This window comes from Xenopus tropicalis, chromosome 5 (genome assembly GCF_000004195.4).
Source record: "Xenopus tropicalis strain Nigerian chromosome 5, UCB_Xtro_10.0, whole genome shotgun sequence".
NCBI lineage: Eukaryota > Metazoa > Chordata > Amphibia > Anura > Pipidae > Xenopus > Xenopus tropicalis.
Genome location: NC_030681.2, coordinates 102,070,625 through 102,093,670, shown reverse-complemented (window position 1 = coordinate 102,093,670; position 23,046 = coordinate 102,070,625). Strand labels below are relative to the sequence as shown.

Here is a 23,046-nt window from a genome sequence, read left to right as displayed (position 1 = left end):
ACTTCTGGGCCCGTGTGTCAGTGTATGATCCATACCTTTTGGTTTTTTTTTACATATTCTATATATAAAACAGAGAAGCATAAAACAGAAAGTACTGAGATTTATTTTGTAGAAATTTAAATATACTCACTTGTGAATACTGTTATTTCAGAGGCATCACCTTGCACATCAGGTCCAGTAATTGGCACAATTATAAATGTGTATTGATTTCCAGGTTTGAGTCCATCAATTGTCACTGACTCTGAGTTTGTTGTCAGATTTTGCCATTTCGAATCTCCTGTCACCTCAATCCTGTAGAAACTGAAATTGCCTGTTGGTTGCAACCATCTCAGATCCACAGAGTTAGTAGATACATTCCCATATTGGGTATCAGTGACTGCATTTGGTCCTGCAGGGAGAATTAGAAGTTACATTTTATTGTCAATAAAACAACTTATAAAACATATTTTATTTCCAATTTGTATGTAGCAGAAAGTACAGTAAAAATGGTAATTTTCTCCCCATATTGTTCAATGTCTATTGCTTGTAATCACCTGCACCGGCACCAGTTACCCTATTTTAGCCTTAAATGTTCTTGTGTGTGTGTGAGCAATTTTAAGCATTTTGATTTGAGCAAAAATCCAACAATTTACCCATGAGCTGTGAGCATGAATGTCAATTAGATTTTAACTGCTATCTGAATATAGCCAGATGAATTATGTTTCATACTGCAGTCACAAAAGCTGTCAAAACATTGTGTAATAAAAGGCACTAACTTTTGCCCAAGGGCAGCAACCTATAGCAACCATGGGATGTTTACTTTTAAAATGATAACCAGTAAATTCTACTCACTGTTTGTTTGCTTTGAATTACTGCACACTGGTAATAAATTTTTTAATAATTTCTATTGGACTTTAAGAAGTGTATTTTTCACTGACATAAGAATATAGTAGATATTTAGTAAAATATGGAACAACTGAAAAGTTAGAACAATAAACACCACCATATTTATCAGATTAGAAACAACATGCATTTTGATTTAAAATAAAAAAAAGAATTTCACATGTGACTAATAGATAGCTCTCAACTATAGCAAATTACAGTCATTCAGCTTTTGGTGAGGGGAGCTACAGGCTAAAGCTGTACAGATAAGGTTAGTTGCCAACATTCAAAGAAAACACTAAATGACCTGGTAGAGGTTTATGGGAGACTTTACTTACTTGTGTAGAGCGAGATTTCACCCACATAGTGATAAATTAACTTGTCTTCTTTATAGGCGGAAATTTGTATTGTATAGAAATTTCCCGGTGTTAAGTCATCAATAAATAAGGTTGTATTTGTCAGAGTGAGATAGCTTGTTGGGGATCCATAAACAGAAATGTTATAGTAAATGTTCAAGTCTATAACAGGTTCCCATGATAACAGCACTGAGGTGTTGGAAATGTATGTAGCACTGATGTTTTGCAGCACTGGAAAAATAAATGACACTTTTACTTTAATAAAAGTGTATATTCTTACATACATCAACTAGTTATCTCTCATCACTGTTCTCTTACAAAGGAGTCATTTAGGTCTGATTAAGATTCTATAAAGTCTGCTCTGAGGCAGGTCCATATTTACCATGTAGGCACTCAAGGGCCTGTGCCTAGGGTGGCAGCTTTGGGGGGAGCCTTAGTAGCCTATAAGGTATTTTTAATTGAGCTGAAAAAATTCTCACAACCTGATACTTACTGGTCAAATATGACAGTGGAATTGAGGGGGGGGGTGGTACCAATACCTCTGTGATTGGTTCATGCACAGTACAAGTTTTTTGTGCACATAAAGCAATGAATAGCTATGGGGAAAAGTGAAGGTCCATTGCAAATTTTCTAGATGTGATCTCTAGGGCTTTTATAGTAACATTAATTTATAAGTAAAACATTCCCTAATGGATAAAAGTAATTAATATTTTAAAGAAAAGAGTGATTATAGCATTCATTTATGTATATAGGTTCATAGTTTTATTGATTGTAACAGATATTATACAGATTTGTGTATAGTTATAAACCAGCAGAATAATAACAATATAAATAATAACTCCATGCCCTATACTTACAAAGTACTGAAATATCAGTGCTGATTCCTAGTAGACCATGCTCCCCAGCAACGGCAGTGATGCTCACAGTGTACTGATTCCTACTGGTTAGGTTTGTGATAACCACAGATTCTGACATTACACTGAACCTCTGAGATGGGTCTCCTTTCACTTCAACCAGGTAGGAGCTTCTGTTGCCTTCTGATAAAAGCCAGCTCACATATATAGAATTAATGCCTACTTTAAAGACATCCTTCAGGATCACACTAGAAGGTCCTATAAGCACAATATTCCTATATTACCAATCTGTTTATTCCAAGTAAATTTATTGTTTATTATTTTTTTCCCATTTCTAATGTAATATAAGATTTTTTTCATTCTACAGGGTGGGCCATTTATATGGATACACCTTAACATAATGGGAATGGATTCCCATTATGTTAAGGTGTATCCATATAAATGGCCCACCCTGTATATTTCCTAGAGAATTAGAAACATGTCCACAATCCAATGTCCTTGAGTGGAGTACTCAATTATTTGGCATGTTTTGAATTAATTATAGCTCATTAATCATGGGATATATTTTTTAGGAATACTCACTTGCATAATTAGAAATATTTGCACTTTGTCCTTTTTTATCACTTTCTCCAGCAATAGCAGTAACTAGTAGAGTGTAATAGTTTCCAGGTATTAGACCATCAACTATAGTAAAGTATGATGTCACATTTCTGTTGAATGTGGAATTTCCCAGGATTTGTATTAGGAAATAACTAAAGTTTCCATCTGGTGGATGCCAATTCAGAGACATAGAAGTAGTAGTAATGTTGTATATGGTCAAATCTTTTACTTCTCCAGGTTCTGAAATGGATCAACGATTGGTGTTTCACTTAACAGTTCCCCATATACTTAGGTAGTAGGAAAAAAAATACTTTACTCAAGCATAGGGTAGAGATAGTATCAACCTGCTGCTTAGAGATAAATGTAGTTTAGTGGTGATTATAGACTGCAGAGAAGGGAAGAAGACAGCATTTTAATTCATCACAGTACTGGGCTGTGTTGCATGTGTGCATACTACTATGTATCAATAGATCACTTTACATAATGCAGATACATTGCTTGCACAATTATTGATCTATTTTTTCTTTCTGCGGATACTTACCTATATTTACTGCTATGGCTGTACTGTTACCCTGAATATAAGTTTCTCCAGTGAGTGAAGACACCAGGAAAGTGTAGTAATTCCCAGGTGTGAGGCCTTCAATAGTAATAAAACATGAAGTCACCTCCATGAGGAAAGTTCGGTTTTCCTGGATCTGGATACGATAGGCATTTGAGTATCCTTCTGGTGGCTGCCAGCTCAAAGACACGGAGCTGGTGGTGATGTTGTATGCAATTAAGTTCCTTATTTTTTCTGGTACTAAAATTAGAACAAATATATGCTTTTATGACTTTATATTACAACAATATTTGTATTAGTTAATGTATTAGTAAATAGTTATTATTTAATGTTAATAAATATAATGTTATTTATTTCAAAATAAATAATAATTTTCAGATATTTATAAATTGCATATAGGCGAAAGACTCACATATGATTATTGATAAGGAACTGATCCTTCCTTGTAAATAAGGTTCACCAACTAGAGCAGAGATCAAAAAAGTGTAATTTTGTCCAGATATTAGATTTCTAATTGCAATAAAATTTAAAGTTACTATCATATTGAAAGTTGCATTTCCCTGGATCTGAATGAGATAAGAACTTGCATTTCCCTCTGGAGGTTTCCAGCTTAGCGAAACAGAACTGGTACTAATGTAGAGGGCAGTCAGGTTCTGAACAGCTCCAGGTTCTACAAGAGAAAGAACAGATATTAAACTAAAAGTTATTTTAATAATGGTAATTGTGCAATATTTAAATATAATATATTTACATGTAATGCCATGTACATTATATAAATATAATAAATATAATATCAATTAAGCACCATATTATATAAATAGTAAGAGTTATTGGAATATTTTATATTTATTTATATTTTATAAATAATAGTTCATTCATGATAACCTACTGACTCCTATAAAACACTCACTTGTGTATGTAGATATGGCTACGATGTTCCCTTGAAAATTATTTTCACCTATAAGAGCTGAAACAAGGAATGTGTAATAATTTCCAGGTGTAAGGTCCTCAATGCTAAAAAAAATGGAATCCACTTTTATACTAATAGTTGAATTTCCCTGAATCTGGATGAGATAGGAACTTGAACATCCTTCTGGTGGCTCCCAGCTCAGTAATACAGAGCTTATTGTGACATTAGCTATAGTCAGGTTCTTCACTTTTTCAGGTCCTGGATTCAAAACACATATACTTATCAACACAAAAAAAATCTAAACAACCTTCATTAGTTGCTTGCAAATTTACTAGTGCAAGTTATTTACATGAAAAATCTCACACCAAATAAAAATGTTGACAAATTAGAAATATGCCAAAGGTATTCATACAATTGTTAATACATATTCAAATCTATTTAAACAAAATTTCCATTTGTATAAATGTGTTAACGTTTTCTGGCTACATTTCAAACCTGTACATTTTTGCTTGTAATTCATGAGATACATTAAGATTGTATTAATCAAACCCACAAATAGTTCCATAAAGTATGAACAACTATATTTGATATGAGTGATTTATACAATTCAATTTCAATGCATCTATTTGTTTTTATTTTCTTTGTTTGTTTTCTTCCACTATTAGAACAATATCCTATGTTTCTGTATTGATTATTTTTTTTAATTTTTCCTTTCACAATGCAGTTGCCTAATTACACAAATACATAAGCAGCATTAAGACTCCACAAATTTTATTTAGCTTTCTAAGAACCTCACTTGTATATGTAGATATATTTGTACTGTCTCCCATGACAGTCATTTCACCAACTAGAGCAGAAACCAAGAATATGTAATTATTTCCAGGAATAAGATTATTAATGGTGGTAAAGTTTGAAGTCCCTTTTCTGATGAAATCTGTGTTTCCCAAGATTTGGATGACATATAGACTTGTGTTTCCTTCTGGTGGTTGCCAGCTTAGAGAAACTGAATTGGTTGTGATGTTCAGTGTTGTTAGATTGTACACCTTGCCAGGTTCTAGATAAAATATATAATAATAGCTTTTAAACTGATGCAAACACATTACAGTATATTGCTTATTGTTAAGAAAATAATACATTTATTAATTAATATATCAAAAACTGCATATATAAATATATAATGTATATAAGTTTAACTTAAATATAAACATGAATTAATGGAAATGTTTTATTATGTAAATACTCACATATGTCGATATATCACAGTACTTGACTTCACCAGCAAGAGTTCAGACTGTGAAAGTATATGCCCTTTTGTTGACTTCACCAGCAAGAGTTGAGACCAGGAATGTATAATTCCCAGGTACCAGGCCTATAACTGTTGCTGAATTCTACTGTGCTATTGGGTTATAAGTAGGGATTTTATAGATTTGAATCTCATAAGCACATGAATTTTATTTGATATATGCCATCTAAGAGTATCTGTTGTGGAGTCGACATCAAGCAGAGAGAGACTCTAAACTACCTGGGGAACTACACCACATTCTTATAAGTTGATTCCTATCAAAATCTATTCATTTTATTCATTTAAAATGATTTTTCATCTAAATGTTCTATAGTAAGCTTAAATAGTATATTTTACCATTTAGCATATTTAGATTGAAAGCTCTATGGGGCAGGTACCTCCATCCTCATTGTCTCTTTGAAAGTCTGTCTTTCTGGAATCTTTAATGCAACTGTATTTTGTATTTATTATTGTAATGACCCCCTCTTTGTTGTAGTAATTTATTGTTCTGCTGTAGAGTGCATCATACATAATTAGAAATGTAAAAATAACATACAAACACTGTGTCCAGCTTTATTAAATAGAAAACAAATCATCACTGGGTATGAGAAAGAATCATGACAGACCCAGTATTTGCATTCCTATTATGAACAGCTCCCCTAAGCGCCAATAAGGAAATGTTGCCATCCATTGTGTGCTTAGATCTTTAGTTGTGATGTTTACACATTCATTCATTAATAATGAATACATCAAAAGTATAAATTACAATCCCTATGTGTTCTTGACATGAAATCTGTGTAACTTTACACTTCATGCAAGAAACCAAAATTTTATCCATGTCGTCACGAGGAAGGTCTGGATCCAGCTGGGAAATCCTTGAAGTAACATGGAGTCATTAGTGGAGAGTGCAAGTAGTCCTTTAGAGTAGGAACCGGTAATAGCAGCAGCATGATTTTTAGTACATCTGAAATTGCTAGCTCCAGCACAAAAAAATTGTTATAATAGTCAAGCTACATAAGATGAACATACAAGTTATTAATTCTCTCACAACTATGAGTGTTAATAGTTTTGTGGAGTTTGTTTCCTAATCAAAAGGTCTACAGAAGTTTAAAAAACTTTATTCCTAAAAGTTACTATTGAGTATCTTTATATTCAGTATTATTCAGAATTTTGTGTGTTTCCTATACTGTGTTATGTGTTAAAAACTGTGTATAAAAAGAGTGTATTACTCTATAAATCTCTTTTAGAACCATAGGGATGAAAAATACTTTGTAAGATATGCTGCAGTTTCAGTTTCAAACAAGCTATGTTGGGTATCTGGTATGAGTATAACGTTTATTTAAAGTGTATGTTATGTTTGTTTAGTTTCTCTTGGATTGTAAGTAGCATTATTGATTCACACTGTTGGCAAATATTATTAACAGCTCAATTATACTTGCAATCTAAAGTGGAGCACAAACAGTTGCCCATTACTCTTGGTGCAGCACTGCCAGCTGCATATTATTTATCTTAGCATAATGCTAACCTCTTTTGCTTCAAAAGCTTTGTTGTTTGCAAATTCAATGTCTTATTATGTTGTAGAAAAGTAAGAAATTTGAAAAAAGAAATGTATGTTAACAAACTGCTTACTTGTATTGGTAGATATGGCTGAGCCTATCCCTTGTACATTAGTTTTACCAACAACAGAAGTGACGATGAAGGTATAATAATTTCCAGGATTCAGGTCTCCAACAGTAACGATACTTGAAGAAACTGTTATGTTAAAAGTTGAATTTCCCAGGATTTGGATGAGGTATGAATCAACATTTCCATCTGGTGGATTCCAGCTCAGGGTCACGGAACTGGTTGTTTTGTTAAGTATATTTAGATCCTTGGGTGCTCCAGGTTCTACATCGAAAATTAAAAATTACTAAACTGGAGCAGATACTGTACAAATGTACCTACAAGTTTTAGGCAAACTTCAAATTTTAGATCTTCCATATTATTATCTGCAATGCAGCAAGCCTTTTACCAGTATACAAGTATAATAGCATGTACCACAACTTGCATTTCATTTATCAGTGTGGGTGCAACCTCTTAAGTCATGTCAGCTATGTGTTTTGTGTATGTGAAACTAACTTAACTGCTACAGTGACTAGTTCTAGAAAAAGGAGAGAAAGACTGATGTAAATTCCACATACTGCAACAATAAATATGCAGTGGTATACGGGGTACTTAAAGTTGCATTACTCTGTTAACTTAGTAATTATTAACAGAAATATATTTACTGTCTGTATATTTAGCTTAAGAAAATACTTTTTTGTCCTTTCAGAATTCTGAATTGACAAGGGGTTTACAGAGCAGTCGAAGCAAGAAACTAGATCCTGTTTTGCATGTAAGTAAAACTTTAATACAAAAAACATGATCAAAAACCCCAAAACCCCATTTTTACTTTTTTCCCTATAGTGTTTATAACACATGCTGATGCATACATGCATTCACATTTCTAGGTCAGGCCTAACATTTGAAAAATTTTAAGATGACTAACTGAAATATGTTTTTCAAAAAATTATTTTTTAACAATTCTAGCACAGATTTGAAAAAATAACTTGAGATTGCTAAAGGAAAGACACAGCTCAAAATACAAGCACTACTTGATAAGTTGACAGATATATATATATATATATATTCTGTGATTAATTAAAAGACTTTTCTGACTGTCAGGCAGGAAAGTGTTGATAAATGGTCAACATATCAATATGCTTGAAATGTTTCTAGGCTCCTGACAGTCTAGATTTGAAAAATCCTGCACCAAAATTGGCAACTGTTACATTCACTGAATTCAAGCTGCTATTAAAAGTTGGAATTTGAGCAATCCTCAGGATGAAAAAAAATAAGGTTTCCATCAGGTTGTTGCCAGCTTAAAGAAATAGTATGCTCAGTGACACACACAACTGATAAAAGGAAAAATATTACCTTTATATTATATTTTAACTGACAAGAATATTTGTCGCATCTGACAAACACATTAATAAATGTCAGTAAGAAGACAAATAAGGCTTCCTGATCAAATTGGTATATACCAATATGTTATTAATTTTGTTATTATTCATTTACTTAAATACATAATATTGTAGACTTACACATACTTATACTTACCCATGTAGGTAGATATGGCTGTGCGGTAACCCTCTACAAAAGAGTCACCAACAACAGCAGAAATATAAAATGTATAAAAATTTCCAGGTGTCAGATTGTCAGTTGTTACATTCTCTACATTTAAGATACTGTTGAAAGTTGGAAATTGCTCAATCCTAAAAATGTACGAGCTAAAGTTTCCTTCAGGTGGTTGCCAGCTTAGAGAAACGGCATGCTCAGTGACACAAACAATTGTCAAGTTCTTGATTCCTCCAGGCACTTAAAAAAAAATAAATATAGTGTTAATATAATAACACGATCCAGTAAAAACTTTGTTTTGAAACTGTTCAATTATGGAGGGTTCCATAAAGTGTAAAGTGGAATCTACAGCTAGAGTAGTCTTTGTGATAGCTTGACTTTCTTGTAACATTATCCAGGTATTCAAGAAAAGACTCCCCTGTATCTCTTAACAACTTAGTTATTAATCTTTTACTTAGATTATATTTACAGTAGAGCTGCTTACCCATGTAGGTAGATATGGCTGTGCGGTAACCCTCTACAAAAGAGTCACCAACAACAGCAGAAATATAAAATGTATAAAAATTTCCAGGTGTCAGATTGTCAGTTGTTACATTCTCTACATTTAAGATACTGTTGAAAGTTGGAAATTGCTCAATCCTAAAAATGTATGAGCTAAAGTTTCCTTCAGGTGGTTGCCAGCTTAGAGAAACGGTATGCTCAGTGACACAAACAATTGTCAAGTTCTTGATTCCTCCAGGCACTTAAAAGAAAATAAATATAGTGTTAATATAATAACACGATCCAGTAAAAACTTTGTTTTGAAACTGTTCAATTATGGAGGGTTCCATAAAGTATTAAGTGGAATCTACAGCTAGAGAAGTCTTTGTGATAGCTTGACTTTCTTGTAACATTATCCACGTATTCAAAAAAAAGACACCCCTGTATCTCTTAACAACGTAGTTATTAATCTTTTACTTAGATTATATTTACAGTAGAGCTGCTTACCCAAGTAGGTAGATATGGCTGTGCGGTAACCCTCTACAAAAGAGTCACCAACAACAGCAGAAATATAAAATGTATAAAAATTTCCAGGTGTCAGATTGTCAGTTGTTACATTCTCTACATTTAAGATACTGTTGAAAGTTGGAAATTGCTCAATCCTAAAAATGTACGAGCTAAAGTTTCCTTCAGGTGGTTGCCAGCTTAGAGAAACAGCATGCTCAGTGACACAAACAATTGTCAAGTTCCTGATTCTTCCGGGCACTTGAAAGAAAATAAATATGGTGTTAATATAACCAAGGGTTTCAGTCATCATGTTTTTTTTTTCTTTGTCAATCTTCAATTCTGTAGAGTTCCAAAAAAATATAAAGCAGAAGGGTATAGGTAGATTTGACTTCAGGATAGTTTCAAATAATTTGTAAAATCCTGTAAGTTTAGCCAAACAGAGAGCAAAGGTTCCTTTATCAATTCCACTTCTTATAACAAATCAAGGTGTTTCTTTGTGGGGAAAACCATTGGTAACATGAGCTTGTCAGAGGAAGCTGGTCAATGTCGTTTTAGGCAAATTGGGGAACCAAGAATTATATTCTTCATATTCTTGTTTTGAGTCCTGATTTTTGTTGTTAGTACATATTATACAGAATACTCTAGTTAAATGTTGTTGAAGCTAGAACTTTGGTACATAATTTTGGAAGCTGTAGAGAAGTAACAACTATACAACTGCAGGTGGGTATCCCTCTCATTTTATGCCTTTATCGTTGTTTTGTTACAAGTACTTTACTCCAGTTTAATACATTAGTGATATCACATTTCTGACTTCAGAGGGAGATGACTAAAATATTTTTCTGCAGTTCAATTATTAGATAAAATTAAAACTTTATTCAAGTAAAAAGGGCAAACAAATGCAATCTTTTGATTCAGAGACATCACACACTTCAATGATGCATTGGCAAAAATATACTTGTATATATTATTCTTAAAATTATTTATCTTTTAGTTAGATTACATTTATTGTAGAGGTGCTTACCCATGTAGGTAGATATAGTGGAGCTTTTCCCCTCTACAAAAGAGTCACCAACAACAGCAGAAATATAAAATGTATAAAGATTTCCAGGTGTCAGATTGTCAGTTGTTACATTCTCTACATTTAAGATACTGTTGAAAGTTGGAAATTGCTCAATCCTAAAAATGTATGAGCTAAAGTTTCCTTCAGGTGGTTGCCAGCTTAGAGAAACAGTATGCTCAGTGACACATACAATGGTCAAGTTCTTGATTCCTCCAGGCACTTAAAAGAATATAAATATAGTATTAATATAATAACAGGATCCAGTATTAACTTTGTTTTGTAAGCCTTCATTCAGGTAAAGTTCTAGAAAGTATAAAGTGTTGGGTACAGATACAGATGACTTCATTGTGGCTTTAAATATCTTGCAAAATTGTCCATGCATTCACAAAATATATGCATGCATGTATTATAAATGTAGTTGTTAAACTTTTATAGAGATAGCATATATTGTAGAAGCGCTTACCCATGTAGGTAGATATAGCTGTGCGGTAACCCTCTACAAAAGAGTCACCAACAACAGCAGAAATATAAAATGTATAAAAATTTCCAGGTGTCAGATTGTCAGTTCTAACATTCTCTACATTTAAGATACTGTTGAAAGTTGGAAATTGCTCAATCCTAAAAATGTACGAGCTAAAGTTTCCATCAGGTGGTTGCCAGCTTAGAGAAACGGCATGCTCAGTGACACAAACAATTGTCAAGTTCTTGATTCCTCCAGGCACTTAAAAGAAAATAAATATAGTGTTAATATAATAACACGATCCAGTAAAAACTTTGTTTTGAAACTGTTCAATTATGGAGGGTTCCATAAAGTGTAAAGTGGAATACACAGCTAGAGAAGTCTTTGTGATAGCTTGACTTTCTTGTAACATTATCCACGTATTCAAAAAAAGACACCCCTGTATCTCTTAACAACGTAGTTATTAATATTTTACTTAGATTATATTTACAGTAGAGCTGCTTACCCATGTAGGTAGATATGGCTGTGCGGTAACCCTCTACAAAAGAGTCACCAACAACAGCAGAAATATAAAATGTATAAAAATTTCCAGGTGTCAGATTGTCAGTTGTTACATTTTCTACATTTAAGATACTGTTGAAAGTTGGAAATTGCTCAATCCTAAAAATGTACGAGCTAAAGTTTCCTTCAGGTGGTTGCCAGCTTAGAGAAACGGCATGCTCAGTGACACAAACAATTGTCAAGTTCTTGATTCCTCCAGGCACTTAAAAGAATATAAATATAGTATTAATATAATAACAGGTCCAGTATTAACTTTGTTTTGTAAGCCTTCATTCAGGTAAAGTTCTAGAAAGTATAAAGTGTTGGGTACAGATACAGATGACTTCATTGTGGCTTCAAATATCTTGCAAAATTGTCCATGCATTCACAAAATATATGCATGCATGTATTATAAATGTAGTTGTTAAACTTTTATAGAGATAGCATATATTGTAGAAGCGCTTACCCATGTAGGTAGATATAGCTGTGCGGTAACCCTCTACAAAAGAGTCACCAACAACAGCAGAAATATAAAATGTATAAAAATTTCCAGGTGTCAGATTGTCAGTTGTTACATTCTCTACATTTAAGATACTGTTGAAAGTTGGAAATTGCTCAATCCTAAAAATGTACGAGCTAAAGTTTCCTTCAGGTGGTTGCCAGCTTAGAGAAACAGCATGCTCAGTGACACAAACAATTGTCAAGTTCTTGATTCTTCCGGGCACTTGAAAGAAAATAAATATGGTGTTAATATAACCAAGGGTTTCAGTCATCATGTTTTTTTTTTCTTTGTCAATCTTCAATTCTGTAGAGTTCCAAAAAAATATAAAGCAGAAGGGTATAGGTAGATTTGACTTCAGGATAGTTTCAAATAATTTGTAAAATCCTGTAAGTTTAGCCAAACAGAGAGCAAAGGTTCCTTTATCAATTCCACTTCTTATAACAAATCAAGGTGTTACTTTGTGGGGAAAAGCATTGGTAACATGAGCTTGTCAGAGGAAGCTGGTCAATGTCGTTTTAGGCAAATTGGGGAACCAAGAATTATATTCTTCATATTCTTGTTTTGAGTCCTGATTTTTGTTGTTAGTACATATTATACAGAATACTCTAGTTAAATGTTGTTGAAGCTAGAACTTTGGTACATAATTTTGGAAGCTGTAGAGAAGTAACAACTATACAACTGCAGGTGGGTATCCCTCTCATTTTATGCCTTTATTGTTGTTTTGTTACAAGTACTTTACTCCAGTTTAATACATTAGTGATATCACATTTCTGACTTCAGAGGGAGATGACTAAAATATTTTTCTGCAGTTCAATTATTAGATAAAATTAAAACTTTATTCAAGTAAAAAGGGCAAACAAATGCAATCTTTTGATTCAGAGACATCACACACTTCAATGATGCATTGGCAAAAATATACTTGTATATATTATTCTTAAAATTATTTATCTTTTAGTTAGATTACATTTATTGTAGAGGTGCTTACCCATGTAGGTAGATATAGTGGAGCTTTTCCCCTCTACAAAAGAGTCACCAACAACAGCAGAAATATAAAATGTATAAAGATTTCCAGGTGTCAGATTGTCAGTTGTTACATTCTCTACATTTAAGATACTGTTGAAAGTTGGAAATTGCTCAATCCTAAAAATGTATGAGCTAAAGTTTCCTTCAGGTGGTTGCCAGCTTAGAGAAACAGTATGCTCAGTGACACATACAATGGTCAAGTTCTTGATTCCTCCAGGCACTTAAAAGAATATAAATATAGTATTAATATAATAACAGGATCCAGTATTAACTTTGTTTTGTAAGCCTTCATTCAGGTAAAGTTCTAGAAAGTATAAAGTGTTGGGTACAGATACAGATGACTTCATTGTGGCTTCAAATATCTTGCAAAATTGTCCATGCATTCACAAAATATATGCATGCATGTATTATAAATGTAGTTGTTAAACTTTTATAGAGATAGCATATATTGTAGAAGCGCTTACCCATGTAGGTAGATATAGCTGTGCGGTAACCCTCTACAAAAGAGTCACCAACAACAGCAGAAATATAAAATGTATAAAAATTTCCAGGTGTCAGATTGTCAGTTGTTACATTCTCTACATTTAAGATACTGTTGAAAGTTGGAAATTGCTCAATCCTAAAAATGTACGAGCTAAAGTTTCCATCAGGTGGTTGCCAGCTTAGAGAAACGGCATGCTCAGTGACACAAACAATTGTCAAGTTCTTGATTCCTCCAGGCACTTAAAAGAAAATAAATATAGTGTTAATATAACAACACGATCCAGTAAAAACTTTGTTTTGAAACTGTTCAATTATGGAGGGTTCCATAAAGTGTAAAGTGGAATCTACAGCTAGAGTAGTCTTTGTGATAGCTTGACTTTCTTGTAACATTATCCACGTATTCAAAAAAGACACCCCTGTATCTCTTAACAACGTAGTTATTAATCTTTTACTTAGATTATATTTACAGTAGAGCTGCTTACCCATGTAGGTAGATATGGCTGTGCGGTAACCCTCTACAAAAGAGTCACCAACAACAGCAGAAATATAAAATGTATAAAGATTTCCAGGTGTCAGATTGTCAGTTGTTACATTCTCTACATTTAAGATACTGTTGAAAGTTGGAAATTGCTCAATCCTAAAAATGTACGAGCTAAAGTTTCCTTCAGGTGGTTGCCAGCTTAGAGAAACGGCATGCTCAGTGACACAAACAATTGTCAAGTTCTTGATTCCTCCAGGCACTTAAAAGAAAATAAATATAGTGTTAATATAATAACACGATCCAGTAAAAACTTTGTTTTGAAACTGTTCAATTATGGAGGGTTCCATAAAGTGTAAAGTGGAATCTACAGCTAGAGAAGTCTTTGTGATAGCTTGACTTTCTTGTAACATTATCCACGTATTCAAAAAAAGACACCCCTGTATCTCTTAACAATGTAGTTATTAATATTTTACTTAGATTATATTTACAGTAGAGCTGCTTACCCATGTAGGTAGATATGGCTGTGCGGTAACCCTCTACAAAAGAGTCACCAACAACAGCAGAAATATAAAATGTATAAAAATTTCCAGGTGTCAGATTGTCAGTTGTTACATTCTCTACATTTAAGATACTGTTGAAAGTTGGAAATTGCTCAATCCTAAAAATGTACGAGCTAAAGTTTCCTTCAGGTGGTTGCCAGCTTAGAGAAACGGCATGCTCAGTGACACAAACAATTGTCAAGTTCTTGATTCCTCCAGGCACTTAAAAGAATATAAATATAGTATTAATATAATAACAGGTCCAGTATTAACTTTGTTTTGTAAGCCTTCATTCAGGTAAAGTTCTAGAAAGTATAAAGTGTTGGGTACAGATACAGATGACTTCATTGTGGCTTCAAATATCTTGCAAAATTGTCCATGCATTCACAAAATATATGCATGCATGTATTATAAATGTAGTTGTTAAACTTTTATAGAGATAGCATATATTGTAGAAGCGCTTACCCATGTAGGTAGATATAGCTGTGCGGTAACCCTCTACAAAAGAGTCACCAACAACAGCAGAAATATAGAATGTATAAAAATTTCCAGGTGTCAGATTGTCAGTTGTTACATTCTCTACATTTAAGATACTGTTGAAAGTTGGAAATTGCTCAATCCTAAAAATGTACGAGCTAAAGTTTCCTTCAGGTGGTTGCCAGCTTAGAGAAACGGCATGCTCAGTGACACAAACAATTGTCAAGTTCTTGATTCCTCCAGGCACTTAAAAGAATATAAATATAGTATTAATATAATAACAGGTCCAGTATTAACTTTGTTTTGTAAGCCTTCATTCAGGTAAAGTTCTAGAAAGTATAAAGTGTTGGGTACAGATACAGATGACTTCATTGTGGCTTCAAATATCTTGCAAAATTGTCCATGCATTCACAAAATATATGCATGCATGTATTATAAATGTAGTTGTTAAACTTTTATAGAGATAGCATATATTGTAGAAGCGCTTACCCATGTAGGTAGATATAGCTGTGCGGTAACCCTCTACAAAAGAGTCACCAACAACAGCAGAAATATAAAATGTATAAAAATTTCCAGGTGTCAGATTGTCAGTTGTTACATTCTCTACATTTAAGATACTGTTGAAAGTTGGAAATTGCTCAATCCTAAAAATGTACGAGCTAAAGTTTCCTTCAGGTGGTTGCCAGCTTAGAGAAACAGCATGCTCAGTGACACAAACAATTGTCAAGTTCTTGATTCCTCCAGGCACTTAAAAGAAAATAAATATAGTGTTAATATAATAACACGATCCAGTAAAAACTTTGTTTTGAAACTGTTCAATTATGGAGGGTTCCATAAAGTGTAAAGTGGAATCCACAGCTAGAGAAGTCTTTGTGATAGCTTGACTTTCTTGTAACATTATCCACGTATTCAAAAAAAGACACCCCTGTATCTCTTAACAATGTAGTTATTAATATTTTACTTAGATTATATTTACAGTAGAGCTGCTTACCCATGTAGGTAGATATGGCTGTGCGGTAACCCTCTACAAAAGAGTCACCAACAACAGCAGAAATATAGAATGTATAAAAATTTCCAGGTGTCAGATTGTCAGTTGTTACATTCTCTACATTTAAGATACTGTTGAAAGTTGGAAATTGCTCAATCCTAAAAATGTACGAGCTAAAGTTTCCTTCAGGTGGTTGCCAGCTTAGAGAAACGGCATGCTCAGTGACACAAACAATTGTCAAGTTCTTGATTCCTCCAGGCACTTAAAAGAAAATAAATATAGTGTTAATATAATAACACGATCCAGTAAAAACTTTGTTTTGAAACTGTTCAATTATGGCGGGTTCCATAAAGTGTAAAGTGGAATCTATAGCTAGAGAAGTCTTTGTGATAGCTTGACTTTCTTGTAACATTATCCACGTATTCAAAAAAAAGACACCCCTTATCTCTTAACAACGTAGTTATTAATCTTTTACTTAGATTATATTTACAGTAGAGCTGCTTACCCAAGTAGGTAGATATGGCTGTGCGGTAACCCTCTACAAAAGAGTCACCAACAACAGCAGAAATATAAAATGTATAAAAATTTCCAGGTGTCAGATTGTCAGTTGTTACATTCTCTACATTTAAGATACTGTTGAAAGTTGGAAATTGCTCAATCCTAAAAATGTACGAGCTAAAGTTTCCTTCAGGTGGTTGCCAGCTTAGAGAAACAGCATGCTCAGTGACACAAACAATTGTCAAGTTCTTGATTCTTCCGGGCACTTGAAAGAAAATAAATATGGTGTTAATATAACCAAGGGTTTCAGTCATCATGTTTTTTTTTTCTTTGTCAATCTTCAATTCTGTAGAGTTCCAAAAAAATATAAAGCAGAAGGGTATAGGTAGATTTGACTTCAGGATAGTTTCAAATAATTTGTAAAATCCTGTAAGTTTAGCCAAACAGAGAGCAAAGGTTCCTTTATCAATTCCACTTCTTATAACAAATCAAGGTGTTACTTTGTGGGGAAAAGCATTGGTAACATGAGCTTGTCAGAGGAAGCTGGTCAATGTCGTTTTAGGCAAATTGGGGAACCAAGAATTATATTCTTCATATTCTTGTTTTGAGTCCTGATTTTTGTTGTTAGTACATATTATACAGAATACTCTAGTTAAATGTTGTTGAAGCTAGAACTTTGGTACATAATTTTGGAAGCTGTAGAGAAGTAACAACTATACAACTGCAGGTGGGTATCCCTCTCATTTTATGCCTTTATTGTTGTTTTGTTACAAGTACTTTACTCCAGTTTAATACATTAGTGATATCACATTTCTGACTTCAGAGGGAGATGACTAAAATATTTTTCTGCAGTTCAATTATTAGATAAAATTAAAACTTTATTCAAGTAAAAAGGGCAAACAAATGCAATCTTTTGATTCAGAGACATCACACACTTCAATGATGCATTGGCAAAAATATACTTGTATATATTATTCTTAAAATTATTTATCTTTTAGTTAGATTACATTTATTGTAGAGGTGCTTACCCATGTAGGTAGATATAGTGGAGCTTTTCCCCTCTACAAAAGAGTCACCAACAACAGCAGAAATATAAAATGTATAAAGATTTCCAGGTGTCAGATTGTCAGTTGTTACATTCTCTACATTTAAGATACTGTTGAAAGTTGGAAATTGCTCAATCCTAAAAATGTATGAGCTAAAGTTTCCTTCAGGTGGTTGCCAGCTTAGAGAAACAGTATGCTCAGTGACACATACAATGGTCAAGTTCTTGATTCCTCCAGGCACTTAAAAGAATATAAATATAGTATTAATATAATAACAGGATCCAGTATTAACTTTGTTTTGTAAGCCTTCATTCAGGTAAAGTTCTAGAAAGTATAAAGTGTTGGGTACAGATACAGATGACTTCATTGTGGCTTCAAATATCTTGCAAAATTGTCCATGCATTCACAAAATATATGCATGCATGTATTATAAATGTAGTTGTTAAACTTTTATAGAGATAGCATATATTGTAGAAGCGCTTACCCATGTAGGTAGATATAGCTGTGCGGTAACCCTCTACAAAAGAGTCACCAACAACAGCAGAAATATAAAATGTATAAAAATTTCCAGGTGTCAGATTGTCAGTTGTTACATTCTCTACATTTAAGATACTGTTGAAAGTTGGAAATTGCTCAATCCTAAAAATGTACGAGCTAAAGTTTCCATCAGGTGGTTGCCAGCTTAGAGAAACGGCATGCTCAGTGACACAAACAATTGTCAAGTTCTTGATTCCTCCAGGCACTTAAAAGAAAATAAATATAGTGTTAATATAACAACACGATCCAGTAAAAACTTTGTTTTGAAACTGTTCAATTATGGAGGGTTCCATAAAGTGTAAAGTGGAATCTACAGCTAGAGTAGTCTTTGTGATAGCTTGACTTTCTTGTAACATTATCCACGTATTCAAAAAAAGACACCCCTGTATCTCTTAACAACGTAGTTATTAATCTTTTACTTAGATTATATTTACAGTAGAGCTGCTTACCCATGTAGGTAGATATGGCTGTGCGGTAACCCTCTACAAAAGAGTCACCAACAACAGCAGAAATATAAAATGTATAAAGATTTCCAGGTGTCAGATTGTCAGTTGTTACATTCTCTACATTTAAGATACTGTTGAAAGTTGGAAATTGCTCAATCCTAAAAATGTACGAGCTAAAGTTTCCTTCAGGTGGTTGCCAGCTTAGAGAAACGGCATGCTCAGTGACACAAACAATTGTCAAGTTCTTGATTCCTCCAGGCACTTAAAAGAATATAAATATAGTATTAATATAATAACAGGTCCAGTATTAACTTTGTTTTGTAAGCCTTCATTCAGGTAAAGTTCTAGAAAGTATAAAGTGTTGGGTACAGATACAGATGACTTCATTGTGGCTTCAAATATCTTGCAAAATTGTCCATGCATTCACAAAATATATGCATGCATGTATTATAAATGTAGTTGTTAAACTTTTATAGAGATAGCATATATTGTAGAAGCGCTTACCCATGTAGGTAGATATAGCTGTGCGGTAACCCTCTACAAAAGAGTCACCAACAACAGCAGAAATATAGAATGTATAAAAATTTCCAGGTGTCAGATTGTCAGTTGTTACATTCTCTACATTTAAGATACTGTTGAAAGTTGGAAATTGCTCAATCCTAAAAATGTACGAGCTAAAGTTTCCTTCAGGTGGTTGCCAGCTTAGAGAAACGGCATGCTCAGTGACACAAACAATTGTCAAGTTCTTGATTCCTCCAGGCACTTAAAAGAATATAAATATAGTATTAATATAATAACAGGTCCAGTATTAACTTTGTTTTGTAAGCCTTCATTCAGGTAAAGTTCTAGAAAGTATAAAGTGTTGGGTACAGATACAGATGACTTCATTGTGGCTTCAAATATCTTGCAAAATTGTCCATGCATTCACAAAATATATGCATGCATGTATTATAAATGTAGTTGTTAAACTTTTATAGAGATAGCATATATTGTAGAAGCGCTTACCCATGTAGGTAGATATAGCTGTGCGGTAACCCTCTACAAAAGAGTCACCAACAACAGCAGAAATATAAAATGTATAAAAATTTCCAGGTGTCAGATTGTCAGTTGTTACATTCTCTACATTTAAGATACTGTTGAAAGTTGGAAATTGCTCAATCCTAAAAATGTACGAGCTAAAGTTTCCTTCAGGTGGTTGCCAGCTTAGAGAAACAGCATGCTCAGTGACACAAACAATTGTCAAGTTCTTGATTCCTCCAGGCACTTAAAAGAAATTAAATATAGTGTTAATATAATAACACGATCCAGTAAAAACTTTGTTTTGAAACTGTTCAATTATGGAGGGTTCCATAAAGTGTAAAGTGGAATCTATAGCTAGAGAAGTCTTTGTGATAGCTTGACTCTCTTGTAACATTATCCACGTATTCAAAAAAAGACACCCCTGTATCTCTTAACAACGTAGTTATTAATCTTTTACTTAGATTATATTTACAGTAGAGCTGCTTACCCATGTAGGTAGATATGGCTGTGCGGTAACCCTCTACAAAAGAGTCACCAACAACAGCAGAAATATAAAATGTATAAAAATTTCCAGGTGTCAGATTGTCAGTTGTTACATTCTCTACATTTAAGATACTGTTGAAAGTTGGAAATTGCTTAATCCTAAAAATGTACGAGCTAAAGTTTCCTTCAGGTGGTTGCCAGCTTAGAGAAACGGCATGCTCAGTGACACAAACAATTGTCAAGTTCTTGATTCCTCCAGGCACTTAAAAGAAAATAAATATAGTGTTAATATAATAACACGATCCAGTAAAAACTTTGTTTTGAAACTGTTCAATTATGGAGGGTTCCATAAAGTGTAAAGTGGAATCCACAGCTAGAGAAGTCTTTGTGATAGCTTGACTTTCTTGTAACATTATCCACGTATTCAAAAAAAGACACCCCTGTATCTCTTAACAATGTAGTTATTAATATTTTACTTAGATTATATTTACAGTAGAGCTGCTTACCCATGTAGGTAGATATGGCTGTGCGGTAACCCTCTACAAAAGAGTCACCAACAACAGCAGAAATATAGAATGTATAAAAATTTCCAGGTGTCAGATTGTCAGTTGTTACATTCTCTACATTTAAGATACTGTTGAAAGTTGGAAATTGCTCAATCCTAAAAATGTACGAGCTAAAGTTTCCTTCAGGTGGTTGCCAGCTTAGAGAAACGGCATGCTCAGTGACACAAAGAATTGTCAAGTTCTTGATTCTTCCGGGCACTTGAAAGAAAATAAATATGGTGTTAATATAACCAAGGGTTTCAGTCATCATGTTTTTTTTTTCTTTGTCAATCTTCAATTCTGTAGAGTTCCAAAAAAATATAAAGCAGAAGGGTATAGGTAGATTTGACTTGAGGATAGTTTCAAATAATTTGTAAAATCCTGTAAGTTTAGCCAAACAGAGAGCAAAGGTTCCTTTATCAATTCCACTTCTTATAACAAATCAAGGTGTTACTTTGTGGGGAAAAGCATTGGTAACATGAGCTTGTCAGAGGAAGCTGGTCAATGTCGTTTTAGGCAAATTGGGGAACCAAGAATTATATTCTTCATATTCTTGTTTTGAGTCCTGATTTTAGTTGTTAGTACATATTATACAGAATACTCTACTTAAATGTTGTTGAAGCTAGAACTTTGGTACATAATTTTGGAAGCTGTAGAGAAGTAACAACTATACAACTGCAGGTGGGTATCCCTCTCATTTTATGCCTTTATCGTTGTTTTGTTACAAGTACTTTACTCCAGTTTAATACATTAGTGATATCACATTTCTGACTTCAGAGGGAGATGACTAAAATATTTTTCTGCAGTTCAATTATTAGATAAAATTAAAACTTTGTTCAAGTAAAAAGGGCAAACAAATGCAATCTTTTGAATCAGAGACATTACACTCTTCAATGATGCATTGGCAAAAATATACTTGTATATATTATTCTTAAAATTATTTATCTTTTAGTTAGATTACATTTATTGTAGAGGTGCTTACCCATGTAGGTAGATATAGTGGAGCTTTTCCCCTCTACAAAAGAGTCACCAACAACAGCAGAAATATAAAATGTATAAAGATTTCCAGGTGTCAGATTGTCAGTTGTTACATTCTCTATATTTAAGATACTGTTGAAAGTTGGAAATTGCTCAATCCTAAAAATGTACGAGCTAAAGTTTCCTTCAGGTGGTAGCCAGCTTAGAGAAACGGCATGCTCAGTGACACATACAATGGTCAAGTTCTTGATTCCTCCAGGCACTTAAAAGAATATAAATATAGTATTAATATAATAACAGGATCCAGTATTAACTTTGCTTTGTAAGCCTTCATTCAGGTAAAGTTCTAGAAAGTATAAAGTGTTGGGTACAGATACAGATGACTTCATTGTGGCTTCAAATATCTTGCAAAATTGTCCATGCATTCACAAAATATATGCATGCATGTATTATAAATGTAGTTGTTAAACTTTTATAGAGATAGCATATATTGTAGAAGCGCTTACCCATGTAGGTAGATATAGCTGTGCGGTAACCCTCTACAAAAGAGTCACCAACAACAGCAGAAATATAAAATGTATAAAAATTTCCAGGTGTCAGATTGTCAGTTGTTACATTCTCTACATTTAAGATACTGTTGAAAGTTGGAAATTGCTCAATCCTAAAAATGTACGAGCTAAAGTTTCCATCAGGTGGTTGCCAGCTTAGAGAAACGGCATGCTCAGTGACACAAACAATTGTCAAGTTCTTGATTCCTCCAGGCACTTAAAAGAAAATAAAAATAGTGTTAATATAACAACACGATCCAGTAAAAACTTTGTTTTGAAACTGTTCAATTATGGAGGGTTCCATAAAGTGTAAAGTGGAATCTATAGCTAGAGAAGTCTTTGTGATAGCTTGACTTTCTTGTAACATTATCCACGTATTCAAAAAAAGACACCCCTGTATCTCTTAACAACGTAGTTATTAATCTTTTACTTAGATTATATTTACAGTAGAGCTGCTTACCCATGTAGGTAGATATGGCTGTGCGGTAACCCTCTACAAAAGAGTCACCAACAACAGCAGAAATATAAAATGTATAAAAATTTCCAGGTGTCAGATTGTCAGTTGTTACATTCTCTAAATTTAGGATACTGTTGAAAGTTGGAAATTGCTTAATCCTAAAAATGTACGAGCTAAAGTTTCCTTCAGGTGGTTGCCAGCTTAGAGAAACGGCATGCTCAGTGACACAAACAATTGTCAAGTTCTTGATTCCTCCAGGCACTTAAAAGAAAATAAATATAGTGTTAATATAATAACACGATCCAGTAAAAACTTTGTTTTGAAACTGTTCAATTATGGAGGGTTCCATAAAGTGTAAAGTGGAATCCAC

General features: G+C 33.4%; 1 protein-coding gene across 1 annotated transcript; it reads right to left on the bottom strand.

The window, feature by feature from the left end:
• Nucleotides 1–9,482: 9,482 nt before the first annotated feature.
• On the bottom strand, nt 9,483–22,301 carry LOC108647613 (receptor-type tyrosine-protein phosphatase eta). The gene is made up of 6 exons (XM_031902728.1): nt 22,178–22,301; nt 21,676–21,933; nt 17,645–17,902; nt 13,113–13,370; nt 10,587–10,844; nt 9,483–9,823 (listed from the first exon to the last, which is right to left on the bottom strand). The coding sequence occupies exons 1-6, from the start codon at nt 22,179–22,181 to the stop codon at nt 9,483–9,485; spliced, it is 1,377 nt and encodes a 458-aa protein (XP_031758588.1). The 5' UTR covers nt 22,182–22,301.
• Nucleotides 22,302–23,046: the final 745 nt, after the last annotated feature.